Source organism: Poecile atricapillus, chromosome 19 (genome assembly GCF_030490865.1).
Source record: "Poecile atricapillus isolate bPoeAtr1 chromosome 19, bPoeAtr1.hap1, whole genome shotgun sequence".
In the NCBI taxonomy this organism is placed as follows: Eukaryota; Metazoa; Chordata; class Aves; order Passeriformes; family Paridae; genus Poecile; species Poecile atricapillus.
In genome coordinates, this window is record NC_081267.1 from 8,494,582 (window position 1) to 8,514,662 (window position 20,081).

General features: G+C 52.6%; 1 protein-coding gene and 1 pseudogene across 1 annotated transcript; one reads left to right on the forward strand and one right to left on the reverse strand.

Annotated features, from left to right (window-relative positions):
* Positions 1 to 20,081, forward strand: part of LOC131586342 (uncharacterized) — a 448,419-nt pseudogene that overhangs the window by 262,504 nt on the left and 165,834 nt on the right.
* LOC131586235 (zinc finger protein 239-like) lies at positions 5,247 to 6,756 on the reverse strand. The gene is made up of 2 exons (XM_058853127.1): positions 5,869 to 6,756; positions 5,247 to 5,254 (listed from the first exon to the last, which is right to left on the reverse strand). Exons 1-2 carry the CDS (start codon positions 6,743 to 6,745, stop codon positions 5,247 to 5,249), a joined length of 885 nt encoding a protein of 294 aa, XP_058709110.1. The 5' UTR covers positions 6,746 to 6,756.

The following is a 20,081-nucleotide window of genomic DNA, read 5'->3' on the forward strand; positions in this document are numbered from 1 at the left end:
TTTCCCAGGTAATTGCATTGGTGATTCATAGCCAGTAGTTAATTTTCTGTCATGTATCATTTGCAAGCAGGCAGCTTTGTGCATGTCTTGCAGTAGTTGGTCAGGAGTACCAACTATAGCTACAGGGTCTCCCCTTTCCAATGGATTAAGCCCTGCTACCCAATGAGCTGCGTGCTGAGTTAGGGACCACGGGTTACATCTGTCTCCTGCTGTTGAGAAGACCCCATGTCCCCAGTACCCACTGGCTTCTTGTTCTGTCAGTCAAATCTGATCTCCTCCGGTGAGAGATGCAGTATGTGTTCTGTCTCTGACTCGTGAGGGAGACGCCCGTGCTCCTTTTTCAGCTCATCCAATTCAGCAGCAGTGTACAGGATTTCTTTAGTGATTGTATGCAAATCAAGATCTTCTTCATTGATATGATTATATTCTGTTTTAATTAAAGGTTTCAAGCTAGGACAGCAGTGCTCCCCGCAATTTTTCATCAGTTAGTTCTTTTTGAGGGTAAATTTGATTAATGAGAGGGGTTTCCCTCTCCACTGTTTCTTTGGTGAATAAGCATTCTTTGAATTTTTAACCCATTCCTCTCTTTGGGCCACTGGCAACAGATGGATCTCATTCCTTTCTTCATCTAATTGTTTTTGCAAAATTTCAACTGGGTTTTGAAAGGAGTCCATTCTAGTTCTTTCCTCACCTTTTTGCTTAAAGCAAGTTTCTCTAGCTGCTGTAAGACAAGCACCCAAAACTGAGCAGAGTACATATTTTTGCCGAGTAAAAGCCTTTGGAACCCATACTGGAGATCTCCTCCTCATCCTTGTCTCCACCGTGCGCCTACCAATATCCTTGTGCCGTGGAGCATTTGCTCTAAGCCACACCTTGGGACACCCCGCTGCCGAGTGTCACAATCCCCTAACACAAGTGGAAGTTGTGAGAGGTTCGTTTGATCTCAGAGTGCAAAAAGGACACCAGGGGATTTCAGTTTAAATCACAACAGCACTAATGCACCTTTATTTTAGTGCCAGCAACAAGGGTTATGTGATAGATGAGAGGGAGAGAGGGATAAAGAGGCAAAATGCAAAAAGAAAGTAAGGGGGGGGTATAGCTACCAACGGATGAGACAGGGTCGCTGGTGTCTTCTTCCATGGGGAGATCTCTCTTGAAGAAAGTAACTTGGAAAAGTCATTTTTACAGTCTGTTTCAAAGCGAGGGGCAGCTGGCCAAGAGGTGGGGAAATTCCTCGGCTATTGTGATGAGACCCCTTGCTGTGGGAAGCAGGTGTAAGGTACAGAACAGGCCGCTCCTTACAAGTCCCTGCTCAGCAGCAGGAATGAAGGCAGTGTACCTTGACAGCACAACAAGCACACCTGCAAACCATCACCTGGCAAGCTTCCACCTCAACCAGGCCAGAACCCCTGCACAAATTCCCTTGGGGTCTTCAGGGTCTCAGTCTCTGTTCTTGCAATGGTTGTGAGGCAGATGAGGGAAACTTCAGACTGTCTCTTACACCCTAGTAACCCCAAATGACACCAATGACCCCAAATTACCACAAATAACCCCAAATTACTCTAAAGGACTCCTCTGACCCCACACCTGACCCCAAATGACCCCAATGACCCCACACCTGACCCCACAGGGCACAGACATTTACCCCCTGCTGAGCTCGGTCCTATACAACCCCAAATCCTTCAAAAATCCCCAAAGTTTGACTCTGGGAACTTCCTGGACGAGCAGGGTCAGTTCCGGTGCAACGAGGCCTTTGTGCCTTTCTCGGCCAGTGGGCACCCCAAAAATCCCATAAATCCTTGGGGTGGGGCCCTAAATCCTTCTGGAATCCCAAAAATCCCCAAATTCCTTTGTGGTGGGGCCCTACATTCTTTTGGAATCCCAAAATTCCTCGGGGTGGGGACCCCAGACCCATTTGGGACCCCCAGCTTTGAAACCCCCAGACCATTTTTGGACCCCAATCCCAAAGCTCCCAGACCCTTTAGGGACCCCCCAGACCCTTTTTGGGGTAGCCCAGATCCATTTGGGACCCCAGACCCTTTTGGGATCCCGTAGCCCCCATAGTCCCCAGACCCTTTGGAATCCCCTCGGCCCTTTTGGAATCCCCAACCCCTGAAACCCCCAGCCCCTTTTGGGACCCTCAGTCCCTCTAGAGACCCCCAGCCCCTTTTGGGACCCCCGACCCTTTAGAGACCCCCAGCCCTTTTGGGACCCCCGACCCTTTGGGGTGGGGCGGTGCTGACGCCCCCTCCCCACAGGGCAGTTGTTGTGCCTGGGGGAGGCGCGGGCGCGGGCAGAGCTGTTCCTGTTCCTGACCTCGCTGCTGCAGCGCCTGCGGCCGCGACCCCCGGCACCCCCCGAGGAGCTGCCCACGGCCCCCCTGGAGAGCGGCTTCGCCAACATCGTGCCCCGCTTCCAGCCCCTCCTGCTGCCCCAATGAGACCCCCCCCAAATTCCAGACTGCTCCCCAAATTCAGGAACTGCCCCAGGATCGGGACCCTTCCCCATGGATGGAAAATCTCCCCCGAGATCCTCCCCAGATTCCACTCCCAACATCCCCCCCCGCTTCCAGCTCAGGATGGTGCCCCGATGAGACCCTTCCCCAAATCCCACCCCCAAGATGCCTCCCCATCACTGGAAAATCCCCCTAAATCCACCCCAAACCCCACCCTAAAATCGTGAATCCCCCCCTGAGACCCCTCCCCAAATTCAGGATGCCTCCCCAACATGCCCCTCCTCACTGGGATCAGGACCCCTCCTCATCAATGGAAATTCCCCCAAGCCAAAAAAATTCTCCCCAAATCCCCTTCCCAAAATCAGAACCCCCCCAAGACCACAGAATTTCCCTCTAAAACCACCAAATTCCTCCCCCAAAATCCCAGCATTCCCCACAAATCCCCCCAAGAACTGAAAAACCCCCATACCCCCCAAAAAGTCCCAAATCCTCCCAAGACTAAAACCACCCCCCAAAACTCCAAATTTCCCCAAAAATCCCAAATTTCCCCCCAAACTCCCCAAATTCCTTAAAACCCCCAAAATTCTCCCCACCTCCCAAATTTTCCCCCCAAAACCACCAAATGCTCCCAAAATCCCAAATCCCCCCTTAAGATTCTCAAATTACACCTCAAATCGCCAAAATTTTCTCCCCCAAGACTCCCAAATACCTCCCCAAAAATATGGGGGAGTGCTCCTAAGCAACCAAATCCCTTCTCCCCAGAATTCCCCCTGGACCCCGAATTCCCCCCAAAACCCCCAAATTTTCTCCCCCAAACCCAGTTTTTTTTCCCCAAATCCTCCCCTAAAAGACCCAAAATTCTCCCCAAAATCCAAAATTTCCCCCAAACCCCCAAATTCCCCCCAAATTCCCAAATTCCACCCCAAAACTCAGGAGATCCTGCCCAAAAAACCGGTGACCCCTCCCGAGAAGCCCCCCAAAATTGCAACTCCCTCCCCAAAAATCACCAAAAAAGCTGAGAACGTGAATTTTTTATTTCACATTATTCACACTTTGGGGGGGGGGGGAACCCCAGAATTCCTGGGATTTTTCCCATTTTTTGGGGAGGGGGTTGTCCCCAACTTTTCCAACACTCCCCACGCGACCCCTCCCCAAAATTCCTGTGCCTCAGCCCCCCAAATTAAGTGCACATAAATAAAAAGAGGGAAAAAAAATAGGGAGGAAAAAAGGTAAAAATAAAAAAAAAGAACCACCCCCCCCCAACCAAATTTTGGGGAAGGGGGATGGAGGAAAAATTGAGGGAGAGGGTGCTCCCCCTCCCCCCCAAAAAAATGAGGGACCCTTCAAAAAATTGGGGGAACCCCCTCCAAAAAAACCTCACATGCCAAAACCATCAAAAATAGCAAAAAAAGGCAAAAAAACCATGAAAGATTTGGGGGAGAATCCCCCAAAAATGTGTCAAAAATGGGGGACCTCCCCCTTGAATCCAAGGAATTTTTGGGAAAATTTTTTTCCCAAAAGTAATGGGTATTTGTGGGTGGCAGGGGAGGAAAGATCCCCTCCAAATTCCTGGGGGGTGTCCCTGAGATCCAGTGGAGGCACCTGGTCCTAGAGGGAGACAAAAAGGGCATTTTAGGGAAATTAAGGGAATTTTGAGGGATTTGGGTGAATTTTAGGGAATTCTGGGATTTTTGGGCGGGTCTGGGGGCAGGTCTCAATTTTGTGGGGTCTTGCGTTCCGGGGCCACAGGATCATGTCCAGGGAGGCCACAGTTACCAGGAACAGGCATGGGACACCAACAAGATGGGATTCTGCTCAGGAAAACATTTATTCAGCTCAGGAACAAACTCAGATCCAGAGACAGCCCCAAAGAGAGGCAGGGAGATGGGGTTTGAGAACCAGGGTGGAGTTCAAGGTCAGGGACCACTGGGAACACAGCAAGGGAGAAACCCCAGGGGCCCAAACCCAATCAGAAATCCCTGGGCTGCCTCCCCACGAGGGGCCCAGGGTGGAGTTTCTCCCTGGGCTTGCAGGGCCCAACCTCTGAGGCAGAGGGATGGAATTCCCTCTTGCCCACATCTCTCATTTTAACAATATTAATTTGAAACTAAATCTTTGCCTCCCTCGGCAGGGGCACCTCACATAAAAACTCACTCAGTAATGGGCTCCCCCTCCCTTCATCATCCCCAAACTTTGGCTGTCTCATTCCAGACCCCACCCCACCTCCCCAGTCCCAACCCCAACCCATCCCATCCCTGCTGGACATCAAGACCCCTTCCCAATCCCTATTTCCCCCATTTCACACCTCCCAATCCCCATCCCAACAATCCTGCCCCACCCAGTGCCCATCTCACCCCTCCTGATCTGCATCCCACTTCACCCAGTCCCCTTCCAACCCCATTCCACCTGATGCCTTCAGAAGGCTGACCTAGAACAGAGGCTGGACAGAGTTAAGAATAAAGTTTATTAGAAGAATTTAAATACACCATGGGCAGTACAAGAGCCTGGCAAGTGCTACACCCAAGATAGACCAGAAATGGTCACAAAAATGGACAAGTGATCACAAGGTCTCACATTTTTAGAAGTTTAGGTCCATCTGCATATTTGGGTTCATTGTCCAGTTACAGCTTCAGATGATGAAGTCCCATCCTTCTTGTTTTCTCTCTTCAGTCCACCCTTGTTTATGCTTTTGGGCCTGGAACTTGTAACAACTGTCCTTGGTATCAAGCTAGAAAAGGAATTGTTTTGTCTACCTACTCTGTGAAGAGAGCTCACTAACACATAATATGAACTACAAACCTAGGCAGTGTAGAATATGAAAAATATGAAAGCTAAAACTTAAGGCAACACACCCTGAGGGGCTGTGGAATTGAATAATTTTGGAGAGGTACTGAGTTGGATTCAGTGACATTGAGTGGTTTTGAGGTGAAAGATTGAACCCTCTTGTCTCTTTGAGTGCCAAGAAATGGAGACAACTCCACCAAATAACCCCACAACCCCCAAATACTCCCAAGTATCTCCCAGATTCCCTTGAAGCACTAGTAAAATGTGAGGCTCTAGATGCCTTTGATGAATTTGTTGATTTTTACCATTATTTCTCTGTTCTAAATAGATAAAGATGAATTAAAAGATAATTGAAACCAAAATAAAATGGCCTCCAGCCCACTGTGTTCCCAACGCAGATCACTGGGAACGTGGGTCATCAGGGCTCTGCCCAATGTGGGTCCTCTGATGGAGGATGGAGCTGGAGCAGAACACGAAGCTCTTCCTGCACTTGGGGCACTCACAGGGCTTCCCTTACCGGTGCCTCTGTTGGTGTTGGGTCAAGGTAGATCTCTGGCTGAAGCTCTTCCCACACTGGGGACACTCATAGGGCCTCTCCCCAGTGTGGATGCGCCGGGGTTTGATGAGGGTGGAGTTGTGCTTGAAGCCCTCCCCACAGTCAGGGCAGCGGAAGGGCCTCTCATCCGTGTGAATCCGCTGGTGCTGTAGGAGAGTGAAGGTGGTCTGAAACCTCTTCCCACACTCAGGACACTCGTAGGGCCTCTCCCCAGTGTGGATCATCTGGTGGATGGTCAGTTGGGACCTCCATCTGAAGGTCATCCCACATTCCCCACACTCATAGGGTCTCTCCCCAGTGTGGGTCCTCTGGTGGATGGTCAGGGAGGAGCTGGAGCTGAAGCTCTTCCCACATTCCCTACACTCGTAGGGCCTCTCCCCAGTGTGGATGCGCCGGTGGGCAATGAGGGTGGAGTTTTGCTTGAAGCCCTCCCCACAGTCGGGGCAGCGGAAGGGCCTCTCATCCGTGTGAATCCGCTGGTGCCTGAGGAGATGGGAGCTGATCCGAAACCTCTTCCCACACTCAGGACACTCGTAGGGCCTCTCCCCAGTGTGGATGCACTGGTGGATGATAAGTGCGGAGCTGCAGCTGAAGCCCTTCCTACATTCCCTACACTGATAGGCCCATTCCCCAGTGTGGATCATCCGGTGGAAGAGCAGTTTGGTGCTCTGGCTGAAGCTCTTCCCACACTCCAAGCACTTGTAGGGCTTCTCCCCATCCTGAACCTGCTCATGGACCACCAGCTCAGAGCCCTGGCTGGATCTCCGGCCGCCTTTCTGGCACAGGGTGGGTCTTTCCTCCTCAGAGCACCCTGGGATGGGTTTGGAGCCCCTCCTCCTGCGGGATCTCCGGGGCTTTTCTTCCCTGTTGGATTCCTGCACTGTGGAACTGCTCAAATCGGCCTCTTCCAAGAGGTTCTGCTGCAGGGATTTTTCCTCCCTGGTTTCCATCCTCAGCTCCTTGTCTGGGGGAGGAAGGACAAGGAGAGGATGGGATTTGCCTCCGTGCCAGAGGGAAGGGGAAGGAGATCCCCCCAGTGCGTCCCCGGCAGGACGGCGTCGGCAGCGGGGTTGTCCTGCAGCCGGGGGCCAGGCTGGGCTGGGAGATGGAGCAGGAGAGAGGGGGAAAGGGGCACTGACTTCCTCCTCACCTGCCTGGGTGTCCTGGGGCATCTTCCTCTTCCTCACAGCAGCCTCCTCCTCCATCCAGCCAAGGTTTGGGAATGAGAGATCCTGGTTTGGGGAAAAATATAATGCACGAGCACATTGGGTTAGGGTGCTCCTCCTGCCCAAGTTCATCTCTAGAAGTTACCGGGTATCTGGGGCCCATAAAAACCTCCCAAACACCAAGATTCACCCCTGAAAATGCCTCCCAGGAGTTCCCCATCTCTGGTCTCTCCCTTTTGGTGTTCAGGGGTTCCCCGCTGTCCCAGCTGCTGGGGGTCATGCTTGCACTGGGGTTCCTCTGTCTACTCAGTCCCTGCCCACCCCAGGTTGCTGGGAGTGCCAGAAATCCAAAAAGTCCCCCCCATTTCCATCTCCTCATTTAGGGATGATGGGGCTTTTTGGATTCCTATGGTCCCTTGTCCCGTGAATCTCTGCTTTGGGGTGCAGAGGGTCCAAGGAGTCCCCCCTGCTCCATTTCAGGCTGTTGAGGGTCCCGTGAATTGTGGCACTCCCCCTCTCTGGGCTCCCCACTTTGGGGTCCTGGGGGACACAGGGCTCTGCTCCTCCCGGCTGCCTCTGACAGCAGCCACCACCATGTGATAAATGTATCTATGAATAAAAATTCGTGAAAGCCTAAATAAATATATCTGTATTTATAATGATATAAGAAAATATAAAATATAGTGTGGCCCAAGGATTCCTCCCCAGACCCAGCAGCAAATACCCATTCAAGAGATAAGGATTCTAGCCGGCACCCAGATAACGATTCTAGCCGGCGCCCATCAACCTAAGAGAATAAGCAGGACACGAGCCATCAGGCTGGACAAAGGAACGAGCCCGGACGAGATACTCATCACCACCGGGACCTGAACGCCCCACCCTGCAAGCCACAGTTGGAGAAGCAATCAAACTGGACAAAGAGAGAAGCCCAGCCGAGATATTCATCGGCTCCAACCCGGACCCAACCACTCCGTCCTGATAGCCCAACCCAAGATGAAATCAAGAGACACTCAGAACCTTTTTACATGCGAAGAGACTCTGCCCAAATGTCTATTGATTCAGTTTCTCAGCGCCAGGAAATCCATTCAACCAACCATCTAGGATCGTTGTTGAATGGTGCCTACTTGAAATTTGGCCTCAGGACACAAAACCCCTATAAAAACCCAGGACAGAGAACCCTCCTTCGTGGATTTGGGAAAATCTGTACCTTTGAGTATCGACCCCTGTCCACCCAGCGCTGCGTTGATATATTTTATTGTGGTTTTTCCTTTTGTTGTTTGTTTTATTGAAATTGCTTTATAATAAATTGTTTTTTTATTTAACCTCATTTTGCCATTGCATTTATAACAACTAGGAACCCCCAATGCCCCCCAAGGGGCATTTTCTGCTCAGCTTTGGAGTTCTTCATTCTCCAAACATCCCCCCCATAAAACCCAACCCAGGGATCCCCCAGGATATCTGGGTCAAGCTCCCCCTCCATGGTCACCTGTGGGATGGGGGGGGTGATGATCCCACAGGTGGAGGGCTGTGTATTCAGGGAGTGCTCGACCTCGTGGTCCCTTCTACTTCCCCTGATCTTCATTTGTCCCTCTTCTTCCTCCTCTTCATCCTCCTTAACTCCACCTTCTCCTACTTCCATCCCTTCTCTCTCTCTTTCTTCATCCCTCCTCTTCCATCCCTCCTCCTCCTCCCCCAGGAGCAGTGACACCCTCGGTGCCCCGTTCCCAAACCCCTCACAGCCCACGGCAGGAGCGGGGATGGAGCCGGGACAGGTCGGGATGGGCAGCGCGGGGCTCTCCGCTGCTCCCACCCGCTGGGGACGGGGGGAACCCGGCCCGGGGAAAAGGAGAGGGAAACTGGGAAAATTGGGGGCTGCAGATCCAACCTGGGGCTGGCTGGGGACCCTGGCTGGGGACTGCCAGCCCTTGGGGCTCCTCTGGGGAGATGCGGGAGGGGGGAACACAGAGAGGGCTGGGGGATCCCAGGAGTGGCAGCACTGGCAGGGACTGGTTTATACTGGGATCATCCTGGCAGTGGCTGGGATTGCACTGGCTGTGTACTGACATCATACTGGGATCATACTGGGAGGAGCTGGGCACATGCCAGGAGAGACTGCGATCACACTGAGGGAAACTGGGATCATACTGGGATCAGACTGGCAGTGAGTAGGAAACAATTGAGGGGACAATTGAGACCAGGTTCGTAGGAAATGGGATATACTGGGAGTTACTGAGATCATGCTGAGGCTGACTGGGAGCAGCTGTGATCAACTGGGGTCATGCCAGGAGCAACTGGCAGGAACTGGGAGTTCCTGGGTGCATGCAGGGGGTAACTGGAAGCAACAGGACTTATACTGGGATGAACTGGGATTCTGCTGGAGGTGAATACGATCATGCTGGCAGGGAGTCCAACTCCACTGAGGCTGACTGGGAGTGGTTGTGAGCAAATGGGATCATGCTGGAAGGAACTGGGAGGGACTGGGAATATGCCCTGCGCTCCCCAGAACCCCGGGATCGCCCCCCATATGTCCCATAAGTCTCCCCCAGACCCTTCAGGATCCCCGAGTGACCCCTCAGCACCCGTTCGGATCACCCCAAAGCGTCCCTGGATCCCTGAATGCTCCTGACCCCACAGATTCCCCTTCCAGCCACTCCTGGGAATTCATCTCCCATCATCCCACAACACAGTTCCGCGCCCAAACCTCCTGCCGTGCCCCGCGCCCTAAAGAGCCTGGTTACAGCTCCCCAGGTTCCCCCCAAGTGCTCCCGAGCCGTATACATTCGCCCCCAGCACCTGCAGACACGGCTCGGACGCAAAAGTTTTCTCCAAGCGCTTCCCCGCACCGCCAAACGCGCCTTCCGAGCCACTTCCGGGACTACAGCTCCCATCATGCTCCGCGGCGCCCATAGAGCGCTATTCCAGCCGGGACTGCATCTCCCGTCATGCCCCGCGCCTCAGCGGAACCCATTGGAGCTGCGCCTACAACTCCCGTGAAGCTCCGCGGCCCCATTAAACCGTATTATACCGGCGCCTACAACTCCCATCATCCCCCGCGCCCCATAGATTCCCTGTTACAGCGCCCCAAGTGCCCGCCTGGACCCCGAAGGGCCCCCAGATTCCCCTCCCTGACCTCCAAGTGCCCCCCTGGACCCCCAAGTGCTCCCCTGGATCCCGAATTGTCTCACAGAATCCCTAAGTGCCCCTCCAAGTGCCCACCCGGCTCCCCCAAGTGTTCTCCAGACCCCCAAGTTCTCTCTAAATTCCCTCCCCAGACCCAAAACTGCCCCAAATGTTGCCGAGAAAAGTCTCCATGGATCCCAAAGTGGTCCCTTTTATCCTGTCTGAGAAAATTATTAAAATATATGATCAAAGGACTAAAAATAGGTGTAATTAGGATAAAGAGGGAGAAATAGTGATCAATTAATGAAGGGAATTGTAGTACTTTGAACCAAGGACCGATAATGTTTTTAGTTGCTAAAATTGTATCAATTCTTTCATATAAATATAAAAATTAGGTTATAAAAATGCAGAATAATATTATTGTAAAAATTAAATTTTTATTTTAATTAATTTATTAGATATTAATTATAAAGAAAAATTTATAAATGTTCTCGATTCTTTGGGATGTCAGTCCCAGGTGGGCGATGTCAGACATGCTGAGGCTCGGGGTGAGGAGCAGGTTGTCCAAACAGGGGCAGCCCACAAGGGGCTCATTCTTCTCTGTGACCAGACCTCCTCAGGAGACATTCAGCATCAGGATTGTAAAGAGTAAATCCTGACCTCCTGATCAGTACACAAAGATGTTTTACAGTTTGAACAGTAGAATGTTGTCACCGTAAGGGGCCTTCTTTGTTAATATACCTCATGTTGTGTCATGTTTGTTAAATACCAGTCTTGTTGTAACAGCCTTCTTTGTTAAAATATTGTTATAAATGAAATTAGAATTTTGACAACTAGGTCCCTTTGGTTAATGGCAGTTTAATTAAAAATGAATACAATTTACTAAATTGAATAGTAATGTGGTATAAAAGAATATAGTTTAGTAAAATAATACAGTTTAATAAAAAATTAAAATTTTTTTATATAATCTGCTAGTAATTAAGTATGATTAAAGCATAAGCAAAACCAACCAGGGTACGGAGGCTTCCCACGCTGCCTCACATTCAAAAAAAAGCACTTTAAGCTAAAGTTATATACTGTATGCTTTTACATATTCATTAATGTTTCCTGTAAGTTTCCTCATATTTCCGATTTTTCTGACTTTACATCACTTTACTTCACGGCGCATGCCTCAATTGTTGTTAGGGGGTCTTCAGTCTTCTTCTGGTTGTCTTTTGTCAAAGGCTTCTCCTCTTCCTCATTGTCCTTTGGATAACCTTACAGGTTTGCGCATGCGAACTAAGCCTTGTGTTATGTTAGTCTACTAATTAGCCTTATGTTTACTAATCTTTAGGCCCAATGCCTAAATTTGTTCTAATTTTGGTCCATCTCAAGGCCATTTTGGTCTTGAGACACCATTTATCTTCTAAACTACATCCTGTACCTTAATTTTGACATGTAACATCTGCAAAGGGGTACATCTGCTTTGTAACACTGATTCATGATTGTTTCTAATAATAACTTTAATAACAGTTACAATTTAGTTAGCAGGAAACAATTCCATTTATTACAACTGCAAATACCCCTTTATATCCCTTTTTATTGGTTTCCATGCTAACGGCCTTGCTTTCCTCCTTGCTATGGATAAACTTGTATTTTATCAATTTCTTCTTTTGCTAACTCAATTGTTTGGCCTGCAGCCCAGTTGCTAAGCCCATCCACATTCACCTCTTAGTCTTCAGAGGGAAACTTTGAGCACAGTGAGAATCTCCCAGTGTGCAAGAGGGTCCCTGTGTGCCAGCTGCAGCTGGGGCCTCAGCCATCTCCTCTCTCAACAGGTTCCCCTCTGCAGCTTCACAAGTCCAGCCAAACACCTCCCTCAGGGACACCTGCACCACACATTTCACATCTCCATGCCCATACATGATGTCCCTGTCACAGCTGCATTACCAGCTTGCTGCTGTGCAGATGCTGCCACCACCCAAAGCAAGGCCCTGTGTCCCTGAAGGGACCCGCCCTGCTCTGTGGCCTGGACTGAAGGTGGGTCCCTCCTGCCAGGGCAGGGCCCAGCACAGCTCTTCTGTTCCAATAAAGAGATGGAGCTCTCACCCCAGTGTCTGGCTGGTACCACCAGCAAAGCCCACACAGCACCAGCCCTGGCTGAGCTCCATGTCCAGGAGCAGGCAGGGCTGACCATGGTGTGGGCAGGCAGGAGCCAGGCAGGGGCTGCTGTGACCAGCGGCAGGGCACTGAGGGGCTGGGGGAGTCCGTGTTGAGCATCCCTGGGATGAGGGCACATTTCCTTCAGTGGCATCACCTGGGCCTGAACCTCCTCCAGTGCCATGCCCAGGAAAAGAGGCAACCATCAAGAGCATCTCCTGGGACACTGCCTGATCAGCAATGTCAGCAGGCAAAACCAAGGTTTTGTTTATTAATGACCCTTTGATGAAGTCAAAAATTTACAATCAGTCCAGTACAGATTGGAGTACAGATGGGAGTAACTCAGGGGGTACAGCCAAGGCCATGAGGTCACAGCAGCCTGTGGGGTGACAGCAGGCTGAGGTGACAGCAGGCTCTGAGGTCACAGAGGTCCCAGAGCCCCGTGGTTGCACAGCACCACAAGGACCGAGCAGTCAGTCCTTGACCACGACTGTTGTGGCAGCAGCAGTGGCGGCAGCAGCGGTGCTGACATTGGGACAGCGGTGTCAGGACAGTGGTGGCAGCAAGAGCTGCAGGACTGGCAGAGGGCAAGGCACCATGGCCTTTGCTCTGCGCCTCCTCCTCCTGCTCCTCCTGGCAGTGGCCCTGCCTGACAGGGCTGCCCAGGCTGCTCCATGGCGAGCAGGGAGAGCAGGTGAGCTGGCAGCCTCGGTCCCCTTTCCCAGGACAGCGCTCCCTTCTCCCTGGGAAGCATTGGGGATGGTTTTCCCCAGCACTTTAGGGGGGTTTCCTCTGTGGGAGGGAGAGAGGCCCCAGGGGCCCAGGGATGGTCCCACTGCCCCTCCAGAGATGTTGCACAGGGTCTGCAAAGAGGGTGGAGAGTGACCAGAGCCAGCCCAGAGCTCTCCAGGCCTCTCTGCAGCTTTGGCCATGTCCATTGACATCTGGCTCCCACAGCCTTACCCAAACCCCTTGCAGTTCCCAGTTCCCTAAAACAGAAGGGGATCCCAGCTCACCCTGGTAATGGTCCTGATCTGTGCTCCCTTCTAGATTGGGATCGTAACTTGTATTATCTGGATGCCCTCTTGGATAATGGCTTGAAACGCTTGGAGAATGCTGGAGGCAAGTTCTCAATGTGCCTTTCCTGAGAGAATAATGGGTGTCAGTGTGGCAAGAGCTTCCTCGTGTGCCATATCTCTTAACATAATCTCAGGCTTGACGGATTCTGGAAACCTTGCCCTGCTCTCTTCTGGAGCCCTGAGTGAGTGCATGACACTGCTGTCAGTGGGACGAAGGAGCATTTAGCTGTCAATCTTCTTCCCATGTGCAATGCCAGTGTCACCTTCTGTGTGCTCTGTGCAGCCACGGAGAAGAGCAGAGAGGGAGGGGCCGGGCCCAGGGCTGTGCCCCAGGGCTGTGCCTTGTGTGGCTCCTTTGCTGACCCCAGGAAGCCTGAGGATCTCCTACAGATCCACAGGAGCTCTTCTGCCCTGCCTTTCTTTGCAGCCAAACCTCTTGGTGAAGGTGATCTGGCTTCCCAACCCACACCCAGGACTGAGGCTCTGGAAGATTCTGAGGGTAGGTGAAGGCCTTTCCCCCTGGGAGAGCTGCCAGCTCAGAGCCCAAAGCTCGGCCAGGGCGGCATCGCTGCAGGTGCCAGGACAGAGCTGTGCACGTGTGTGACCTCATCCTACACAATCCCCTCACCGCTCCTGCAGCTCAGTGCTGCCTGTGCAGATCAGCAGAGATGAGAGAAGCTTCTGTGGCTGTTGAGTTACAGGTGTGTCTGCAGCAAGGACTTTCCCAGCTCCTGGGTTGGTTACTGCACACAAGCTCGACTCCCATCGCAGGGGTGAGTGGTGTGTCCCTCCTGACCCCACAGGCTGAGCATTGCTTTTCTGGGATCCATTCCTGGGAAATGGATCTATTTTCCTCTAAGGTCCTCCAAGAGGAAATACCAAAGCTACAGGAGTTACGAAACCCCATGAGCCGTCCAAACCCATGAGGCAAATGCTGAAGAAAATTCTGCAGGGAGGACAAGGTGGGTCCATGTCCCTCAGCCTTCTCCTGAGACTCAGCAGCCCGGGGCTTTCTCTGCACATCTGGACATGCAATGCCCAACACAGCAGGGCTGTTTCCCAGCCTGGCCTGGCTGCAGCTTCTCCCCAGCCTCTGCAGGAAGGCATTTGGCATCAGCTGACAGGGTTCCCAAACTGCACCATGGGCTGTGCCCACAATGAGATCTTGTAGGATTCCCTGGTTTCTGGGTAGATCAGAAATGGCAGCTGTTTGGAGAAGGAGGATTCTGGCCAATCCCAAAAGTTTATATGATATCCTGGTCCTTAACCAAGTCTTTGACAAGCATTGCCTCCTGAAGATGCCACCTTGCCCAGTGGGGAATGCTGCCATCTGATCCAGCTGTCCCTTTCTGCAGAAGTGGATGGAGAGGCTGTGCTGAAGGCAGCGTTTCCTGGAGGAAGCAGTGGCTCATGGGCAGCCTCTGCTGCAGGAAGGGAGGCCATGCCAGGCACAGGCACAGTCCCAGGAGGTAATTGCTGTGCCTCTGGGCCTGAGCCCTGCTGAGGCTTGAGCTGCCATCTCTGCTGCTGGGGAGTGCCCACCCTTCAGGGATGTTGCACAGGGCATGGAAAGAGTGTTGAGAGTGACCAGGAGCCAGCCCAGAGCATTGCAGGCCCCTCTACAGCTTTCTCCATGTCCACTGACATCTGGCTCCCATGGCCTTACCCAACCCCCTTGCAGTGCCCAGTTCCCTAAGGCAGAAGGCGATCCCAGCACACCCTGAAAAAGGTTCTCATCTGTGCTCCCTTCCAGATGAGGTTCCTGGGATGGCTTCTCCATTAGATTGGCTGCATAAAGTTTTGAAGCCCTTGGAGCCTCCTGCAGGTATGTTCTCAGTGTCCCAACAAAAAATAATCATTGACAACCTGGTGGGAACCAGGTGACAGAAGCTTCTGTGGCTGTTGAGTTACAGGTGTGTCTGCAGGGAGGACTTTCCCAGCTCCTTTGCTGATTACTGCCCGCAAGCCCAGCTCCCATCACAGGGGTGAGTGGTGTGTTCCTGCCGTACCCACAGGCTGAGCATTGCTTTTGTGGGATCCATTCCTGGGAAATGGAACTATTTTTTGTTAAGGTCCTCCAAGAGGGAAGAACAGAGCCACAGGACAGAAAGAATCACTTGAGTCACACCATATCCTGAAAGAAATAGAGAAGGAACTGCTCAAAGGGCATGGTGGGTGCATTTCCCTCAGCCTTTCCTGAGACTCAGCAGCCGGGGGCTTTCTCTGGACATGCCATGCCCTGCACCATGGGAAGGGATCCATGGCAGCCTTGCTGCCCTGCTGCTGCTTTCAAGCCCTGCAGGGCTGTTTCCCAGCCTGGCCTGGATGCAATTTCTCCCCAGCCTCTGCAGGAAGGCATTTGGCATCAGCAGGCAGGCTGCCCAAACTGCACCATGGGCCATGCACACCTTGAGATCCTCTGTAACTTCCTGGTCTCTGAGCAGATCAGGAGAGGTGGTGGTTTGGATAAGAGAGAGCCTGGGCCTTTTCCTGGTCCTCTTCCATGTCTTTGACAAGCACTGCCTCCTGAAGAGGCCACTTCCCTGCTATGTAATGGTTCCATCTGATCCAGCTGTGCCTCTTCCTTTCTCAAGGGGTGGACAGAGAGGCTCTATGGAAGGGGGCATTTCCTGAAGGAAGGGAGGCAATTGCAGGCACGGGCCCAGGCACAGGAGGTAATTGCTGTCCTGGGCTCAGCCCTCGGTGGGGCTGTGTGCCAGCAGCTCTTCCCACAGGGCCTCTCCTTGCATGGCCCAGCAGCGTCCAAAGCTGGAGGCGCCTCAGCTTCCAGGCCTCTGGAGCTCATTCCCAGCCCCTGGGAAATGGGACTCGTGCACCAATGTCCATCCCACTGCAGCTGCTCCCAGAGCTGGCTCTGAGCATCCAGAGGCCCAAGACTCAGGAGCAGCCCCGAGCAGGAGCCCTGCCATGATCCCAGGGCCACAGCCAGCCCTGGCTCCCAACTGGGCAGGGGCTGCACTGGCCCCTGACAGGGCCTGGCTCTGTCCCCTTGGGCTGGGGGAGCTGTCACGGAGCAGGGAGAGTCAGGGGTGGCAGTGGCTGCTCAGGGATGGGTTTGGCCCATGTCCCTGGAAGGAGCCACTGCCCAAGCAGCTGCGCTGATTCCGGGTTCTCCTCTCAGCTTTCTGGGTGGCACAGCCTGTGCCAAGGGCTGGCAAAGTGCCTGCAGGCCCCAGCTCTGAGGGAAACAGGGAATATCCTGGAGGTACCCACCATGCTGCCAGCTCAGCAGCAGAGTGCAGTACGTGCTCACGCTGCCCATTGCTCCTGCAGATGCAGCCGGCACCACACACGGTCCCGATTCCCAGAACGGCATTGGAAGAGATTTCTGTCAAGGAATAACACACTGTTGGCAAGAATTAATGGCAGGCCTTCTTTTTTCGGTGCTTTATTTCATTTTATGCTGTGTTGGAATCTGGTATGTCTGGAAGACAAAACGGTGAGTATTTCATTCATCTTTCCCTCAAACATCTTCTTTTGAAAGTCTATTGTAGAATAGAAACATTCCCAGTGAGGCTGCTGTGGACTTGTGGGTTGTCCTTGGTTGTCCAAATAACTCTGCCGAGAGTTCTGCTGCTGCCCAGGCCTTTCATTGGCCTCTTAATTGCTGGGCCTTGTCCTGGGGAGCCCGCTGGGGCTGCAGCCAGTGCTGGCTGCCACTGAGGCTGCCTGGCCAAGAGCAGCCCCAGGAGCAGCGGGCAGAGGCAAAGCAAGGTGGGCAGGAGAAAGAGCGGGGACGAGATTGTCCTTGACAGGCAGAGGTGCTCTGGAACCCACTCCTGGCCAGGGACCCTGCCCAGAGCCATCCCCTGCTCTCCAGGGCCTTGAGGGGCAGCTGTCCAGCTGGGCCAAGCTGTGCCAGCAGCTCCAGCCGTGCTGGGGAGCCTTGGCAGCTCTGGGCCCTGCTGTGCTGGAGGGTCCCTGTGTGCCAGCGGCAGCTGGGGGCCTCAGCCACCTCCTCTCTCAACAGGAGTGCCTCTGCAGCTTCAGAAGACTGGCCAAAGGCTTCAATCAGGGAGAACTACACCTGTCTTCCTCCATCTCCAAGCCAGTGTCCGTTGTCCCCACCACAGCTCTATTATCAGTTTATTGCTGTGCCTCCACCACCCAGAACAGAACCCTCTGTCCCTGAAGGTGCTGGCCCTGGTGCCTGGCCAGGCCTGAATGTGGGCCCCTCCTGCCAGGGAAGGGCTTGAACAAAACCTTTGGGCTTCTGCTCTGGGGTCTGGCTGGTACCACCAGCACTGGCACAGCTGCTTGGCTGGCCACAGCCTTGGATGGGCAGGCAGCAGCCAGGCATGGGGCACCAAGTTTTCTTATTTTTTCATTTTTAGAAATTAGAAATTATTAGAAATATGTTTTTTGGGGCTTTTTTGGTAGAAAGAAGTCCCCAAATGTTTCTTCTCTTTTTTTAAAGACTATGTTTAGAGATTATGTTTTTCAAAGTAGTTTTAGAATTCTGAAACATTTTTTCCATTTCTTCAATAAAATATGAAATTTCGTTTAATTGGTAATGTTTACGCAAGGAAGAACTAAGACACCCCAAGACACCCAGCATACTGGGGAGGCTCTTTTCCCACTGGAGATTTGGACCTAATCAAAGAAAAATTACATAAAATATTTTTCCAGATTTTTTCTGGGATTTCCGACAAGCTCACTGCTTAGTCTTCAGAGAAAAACATTGAGCACCCTGGAAATCTCTTCAATTCACCCTCTTGGCTTCTGGAAGAACTCCCTCAGTTCTAGAGCAGGGGCTTCTTCCTACTGCCCTCAGGCTCTCCTCTCGGCCTTCTGGGCTTTGTTGGGTGGCACAGCCTGTGCCAAGGGGCAGCAAGGTACCTGCAGGCTCCAGACCTGGGGGAAACAGGGAATATCCTGGCCATATCCACCGTGCTGCCAGCTCAGCAGTGGAGCACAGCACAGACTCACACTGCCCATGGCTCCCACAGATGCAGCTGGCACCACAACACGTGTTCCCAATTCCCAGAAAGGCATTGGAGAGGTTTCTGCCATGGAACACGCTGCTGGCTAGAGTTAATGGCACACCTGGCTTTTCTATGGCATGCATGTGATGGGGGACCCCTGTAAGGCTGCCAGATGATTGGGGTCCATCGTGAGGCACGGACAGGGTGTTGTGTTTTCCAGTAAGACAGGCACGGGTTTGGGTCTTCTGTAAGTGGTGCATGTGGCTGAGGTTTCCTCTTGAAATTCTTAGGGGAATTGGGGTCACTTCTATGGCTACAGGTGACTGGAGAAGCCTGTAAGACTGGCAGGGGGCTTGAGTTCTCATGATTTACGTGACCATTTAGTGGTTGCCATCAAGGCCTGTAGAGGAGCCGAGTCCTTCCTAAAGTGGGCCAGGGGCCGGATTCTTTTGTGAGGCACATGAGGTTATTCTGGGGTCTCTGAAAAGGTGTGCACAGATTCCCTGTGAGGAACAAGGGATATTTTGGGGTCCCTGCCAAGGTTTGCAGAGATCCTTCATGAGGCACAAATGAATATGGTCTCTCCTAAGATTTGCAGAGATCCCTCATGAGGTGTGCAGTGGGGTTAAACTAGAGGGGTTTGTTTGTCTTCTCAGCACAGCAAAGGGACACTCTCGGTGGAGGTTGTGCAAAGCTGGCAGGAAGCTTCCTGCAGAGCCTCGGGCCTCGCCTGTGGGCTGTGCAGGCAGACAGAGCCCATCCCTTGGGGACCGGGGCCAGGCCGGGCCTCTGGACCCACCGCGCCCTTGTCGGGCCCTGCCCCATGGCTGGGCCGGGCCAGGTCAGTCCCCAACAGGGAAGGGCTGAGGGCCCGGGTCCGATGGGGCTGCCGAGCAGTGCCCGAGGCACAACAAGGGCCTCGCTAAGCCCTGGCTCTGTGCTGCAGACAAACACACATTTACAGGCACAGCCGCTCCCTGAGCCACAGGAGGCACCCGGGGTTACATCTCAGGCAGTGGCTTCTCTGCCACTGAGGACCTCCTTGCAGTGCCCCATCCCCTAAACAGGATGGGGAGCCCAGCACACCATGAAAACGCTTCTGATCTGTGCTCCTGTCCAGACTGGCATTGAGATATGGATTGACATGCAGTCCTGGTCAATCACATTGTGAAGATCATGGTGCATGCTGGTGACAACTTCTCAATGTCCCTTTGCTGACAGAATAAGCAGTGATTATTAATCATGGCCAAGAGCAGTCCCAGGAGCTCCAGGCAGAGGCAAAGCAAGGTGGGCAGGAGAAAGAGTGGTGATAAGATTGCCCTTGAAAGACAGACAGCAGGGACCCTGCCCAGAGCCATCCCCTGCTCTCCAGGGCCTTGAGGGGCAGCTGTCCAGCTGGGCCAAGCTGTGCCAGCAGCTCCAGCCGTGCTGGGGAGCCTTGGCAGCTCTGGGCCCTGCTGTGCTGGAGGGTCCCTGAGTGCCAGCGGCAGCTGGGGACCTCTTCTCTCCAGAGGAGTGGCTCTGCAGCTTCACAGGACAGGCCAAAGGCTTCAATCAGGGAGAACTACACCTGTCTTCCTGAATCTCCCAGTCAGTGTCTGTTGTCCCCACCAAAGCTGCATTATCAGCTTCTTGCTCTGCCAGCAGCAGCCAGGCATGGAGCACCATGTTATCTTTGTTTTTCATTTTTAGAAATAAGAAGTTTTTAGAAATATTTTGAATTTTTTTTTTTTGTAGAAAGTAGTCCACAAATGTTTCTTCTCAATTTCCATAGTAGTTCAGGATTTTTCAAAGGTGTTTTTGAATTTCTCACCTGTCACTTGAGACGGACACATG